Source organism: Mandrillus leucophaeus, unplaced genomic scaffold (assembly GCF_000951045.1).
Source record: "Mandrillus leucophaeus isolate KB7577 unplaced genomic scaffold, Mleu.le_1.0 Scaffold10, whole genome shotgun sequence".
Classification (NCBI taxonomy): domain Eukaryota; kingdom Metazoa; phylum Chordata; class Mammalia; order Primates; family Cercopithecidae; genus Mandrillus; species Mandrillus leucophaeus.
In genome coordinates, this window is record NW_012098098.1 from 6,327,154 (window position 1) to 6,331,913 (window position 4,760).

General features: G+C 58.1%; 1 protein-coding gene across 3 annotated transcripts in view; it reads left to right on the forward strand.

The window, feature by feature from the left end:
- The window catches only part of TRAPPC2L (trafficking protein particle complex 2-like), a 4,221-nt gene extending 3,037 nt beyond the window's left edge, over positions 1–1,184 (forward strand). Inside the window, exon 5 of one of the 3 annotated variants that reach the window (XM_011971917.1) lies at positions 988–1,184. In XM_011971917.1, the coding sequence (XP_011827307.1) occupies positions 988–1,033 (46 nt within the window). In that variant the 3' untranslated portion in view covers positions 1,034–1,184. Of the gene's footprint in view, positions 1–966 lie in introns of all 3 variants that reach the window. The other 2 variants (XM_011971901.1, XM_011971909.1) reach the window with 2 other exon arrangements.
- The last annotated feature ends 3,576 nt before the right edge of the window (positions 1,185–4,760 follow it).

Consider the following 4,760-nt stretch of genomic DNA (forward strand, 5'->3'; position numbering starts at 1 on the left):
GTGGGCCCTACTCCTGTGTCCGATCCAGTCCAGGTGGGCCCTGCTTTCTGTGTCTTGCTGCCTTCTCTCTGTAGGACCTGCCTTGCCATTTTGGTTGCCAAAATGCAACCATTTGGAAAACAAGGGAGGAAAGGTCTTTTTAAGCTATGAGCACCATCCCCCTAAAACCCCTAGGGCAGAGGTTTTAAAGCCACAAAGCCCTGTTTCTCCACACCAACTCTTACACAGATCTCTGGCGCGTAAAGTGGATGGAGTGTGTGTGGTGCGGGGAGCGGAGCTTGCCCATTTGGCTTCCCAGGTGTGCCCAGTGGGTACCTGGGGCACCTGCAGGACTCAGGGCCAAGCACATGGGCGGTGGCTTTCAGGGATCACACATCCTCTTGTCACTACCTGATCTTTTATGTTGAATTTGGACAGTCAGGAACCTGGTTTGCAGGCATCTTCCGAATGGCCTAGAAAGTAAACAGACCTAACTTTTGAATGGCATGAGGGAAATGTGGGGTCCACGCCTACACTCCAGACTTGCTTCCAGCGAGTCCCCAGTTCCAAGACATAATTTCTTGTGGTTGGCAGGCAGGAGGACGCTGCAGTGACCCCAGCCAGGCCCTTTCCTCCACCAGGACTCTGTCTTGGGGCCATCCTGGGTCCCAGATGGGAGCAGGCAGGCGAACGTCCATGCAGTCCTGCCTCCTGGGCTTCACAGGCCTGTCCTTGCCACACCACTATCCTGCCTGCCCATGCTGCTCCCTCCTCCACCCCTTCCTGGGGCCTTGGGAGACTGCACAGGGAACTTGGAGGCAGCAGATGGGTTCTCAGTGCCTGGTGGGGCGGGACTCCTGTCCTCGCCTCTCAGCTGAGTTCACGTTTCTGGACCCTGGAGAAGGCCCTGAGCGTCCTGTGGATGGAGCCCTGCTGCCCTGCCTGTCTCCGTGAGCAGAGAGGTGGAGGGCCTGGCTTTCCTCTGAGTGGGTCTGTTTCTCTTAGCAGGGCCTTTGATAACATGGTGACGTCCATGATGATACAGGTGTGCTGAATGAGCTGTGCTGCCGGCCATCACAGAGGATCCCACGCGTGACCGTGGTGGCCGTCAGTCTGTTCTCGTCGCCTCTTCCTGAGTGGGACGCCCGGGGCTTTCAGGGCAGGCAGCTGTGCATGTTCTCTCAACTAAAGGTCTTGTGAGATGAGATTTGGCTTTTTCCTTCCGTGTCAGCCAAGGATTTAACTAAGAAGAATTCAACTAAGGACTTTCAGGGGTGTGGGCAGAGGTTTGGGATTAGATGGTGCAGGAAGCCTGTCCCCAGTTGTCCCGAAAGGACAGAGGCAGGGGCGCCTGGAGCCAAGAGTTCCTGAGCCTGCAGGACTTGTGACCATGTGGGTCGCCCATTGGCTGAACAGGTGGACTGGTCTGGAGGGGGCGGCCTCCTGAGCCCAGAGCCAGCCTAGGATCTAGGGGCAAAAGGGGAGCCAGCGTGCCTTCCCACAGGGGAGGGCCCTCCTCTTTCTGGACTTGGCCTCCATTCTTTGCATCTGGCCCAACGTCTAGACTCAGCCTGGCCTGAAAAGAACGCTTGTGAAACCTGGGAAGCCTTGTGGCCCCGTGGCGTTGGCTCAGCTGCAGCCCTCATCCTAAGCCCTGGAGCGCAGACTTGAGGCGCCCCTTCCTGCCTGTTTGTGCTGAGGGGGTTCGGTGCCGTGTCGCTTGATGACATGACTGACTACCACCCAGGGCAGCGGCCGAGCCACTGTGTCAGTGCCGCCGGCAACCTTGGGGTCCAGCAGTCGAGGCTCAGCCAGCTGAGGAGACCCCCCCGCAGAGCTGGTTCCAGCACTGGTCCAGGACTGGAGAGTTTCTCAAGGGCCTTGAAGACCCCAGGAGCCCCTGCAGCAGGAAAGGCTGTAAGGGGGTCAGCCTGGGGCAGACACAGGGAGGGGAACTTTCTCGATACATATTTGCCTTTTCATCCCATCCAGCAAGCACAGTGTTAATTTTATAAATTATAGAAGAAGAAATCAGCAAGGAGTGTGTGTGAAAACCGCACGTCCCAGGCTTCCCTCGCCCAGGGTGAATTGGAAGTCCTGGCATGGGCCGAGGCACACCAGGCAGCTGGTCTGAGTGCACATGGGCCACAGGCCACCCTCACAGGGTTAAATCTTTAACAAGAGCCTCATGTTTGTTAGAAGGTGGGACCCCAGCCCAAGCACCTAGCACCTCCCCACTGCAGCCCAGTGTGAAATCTTTGCCTTTTAGTGGGGATCGCTCCTACCTGAGTCCTGGCTGTGGTGGGGACTCTGCAAGTTGCTAACCCAGCATCCATTCTCCTTCCTCCCTACTAACAGAACTCTGGTGCCTCTGCACAGCTCTGACAGTGGGCAGATGAGAACCATGTCCTGGCCTCCCTCGCAGCCTGGGGTGTGCAGCTGTGGCATGGAGGTGGTGGTGCTAGGACAGACTTGCAGGGAAGCTCCTGTGAAGGGGGCTCAGCTGCCACGTGCAGGGCCCTTCCCCTTTGCCTTCTTCCTGCCTGGAACATGGATGTGATGGCTGGTGCTGGGACAGCTGTCCTGAGAGCATGAGGAAAGAGTCACACCCTGAGGACAGTGGAGCTGATGCACAACGCAGGAAGGCGGACCCTGTGCCTTTGCTGACACAGAACACGGGAAGGACCCTAGGCCTTTGCTGACGTACCAGCCCCGGACTGCTTAAGTTCAGCTTTTTTTAAATGTGAGAAAATAAACGCACCCCTCTCTGGTTTAAAGCACTGCTATTTGGGTTTTCTGTTAGGCGTAGCCAGACCCATCTGTAAGTACTTTTTACATTAGGGAGTTTTCACAAGCATTGTAAGGCACCATCCCCATTTTAAGTCCAAGGAAACAAGTCATGTGCTCACCTCTGATCTGACAGCAGAACTGTCACGTGGCAGGTTCGTGCTGTCTCCACCCTGGGGTTGGCCTCATGGAGGGCCACAGCCCTGCCCACTCCTTCCTCGACCCCAGGCGACTTCTGCTGGACACCACGTGGGGCAGCCCCTCCTCCCCGTCAGGCAGCGACGATACTGCCTCTTTCCTTCTGCCGCAGACGGGGGACGATGAGCCTGTTCTTGTTAGTTGCCCACCGGAGCCAGCCAGAGCATCCGCTGCCTCGACGGAGCCGCAAAGGCCTCTGCAGGTCATGGCCCAGGGTCTCATCACCTGGAAGGGCCATGCTGAGGGATTCCCAGGTCTTCCTCTGCCTTAGCCTGTTCAGGTGTCAAGTCCACAAGAAAGGAGGGACTCCCCAGGCTCACTCCGCTGTCTCCTTGCAGAAGGCGGAAGATGAACAGGAACTAACGTGCGACATGGGCTAGAACAGCCAGGGACCTGACACACCCATGGGCGTGATACCTGCGTCAAGGCCAGCAGCGAACCCTCGCTGAGGGCCAGACCCTGGCTCTGGGTACTGAGCAGTCAGCAGCTGCCATCTGCAAAGTGCTGTGCTTGCCTCAGGCCCCTCCTGCAGCCCCCAGCTGTGAGCAGTGCGCACCAGACCCCGCCCTAGGCAGCTTGACGTCCCTTCTGGGTTAGGTCTGGCTCTCACTCTGATGCTGGGACAGCCCCCTCAAGCCCACCCTGAAGCCAGACTGGATGGCAAACCAGCAGAGGCCTGGGCAGAGCAGCTCACAGACCACAGAGCCCGGGTCCCCAGAGTGGACCTCAGGCAAGATCAGGACAGATCTTGGAGGGCCATGGCGGCTCCTTGGTCGGGTATCCCGATAATTAGGTCAGAGAGCTCAGTCTCCAGGCCTCCACCGTAACAGAGCACCGCATGGAGGGGCTTCAAACCCCGGGAATGTGTTTCCGCCCCATGTTGGAGGCAGAAGTCCAAAGGCTGGGTGTGGCTGCGGCTGGCTCCTGGAGGCTCTGGGGTGGGTCTGCTCCAGCCTCTGCAGCCACTACCGGCCCCTGTCATCCTCGGCATTGCTCCAGCCTCTGCCTCTGTCCTCACACAGTCTTGGAGCGTCTCTTGGTCTCTGTAACCAGTGTGTGTTTGGGTTTAGGGCCACAGGTAACCAGTGTGTGGTTGGGTTTGGTCTCATGTAACCAGTGTGTGGTGTTTAGGGACCGCAGATAACCAGTGTGTGGTTGGGTTTAGGGTGTGTGGTTGTGTTTAGTGACCAAAGGTAACCTAGGACCATCTCTAGACCTTTCACTGAATCCCATTTGCAAAAACCCTTTCAAGAGAAGTTCACATTCACAGGGTCTGGGGATCAGGACATGGATGCAGTTTGGGGGGCATCATTTACCCCACTACAGAGGCCAACATTGACCCAAGGCCCCACGGTGGGGTGGGGTGGGGTGGGGGACTGGTTTGGGGAGGAGGCCGGTGTAGGCGGGAACAAGGCCCCACGGTGGGGTGGGGGGCTGGTTTGGGGAGGCGGCTGGTGTAGGCGGGAACGAGGAGGGTGGCTCATTCCCGGAAGCAGCGCGTGGCCTGGTGCTGGAGGAAGGTGACTGAGGGGTGGTTGGGCAGCAGCCCACTGAATAGGAGCTGGTCTGCACGGGGCTCCAGGAATTACCACACTGAGCCCAATGGGGCACGAACGGGAGGTGCCGTCCGTCGTGGAGTGCTGGAGTCGGATGTGTGCACATAAGCAGCCTTGGGCCTCCGCAGCTGTGCATGCTTTCAGAGGGGACAGTTGTCAAAGTGCCCAGGACAGAGATCAGAGATCTCCACTTCTGTTTACTGAGCTTCTGACAAGGGCCAGCGTCCCGGATGTCTGGAT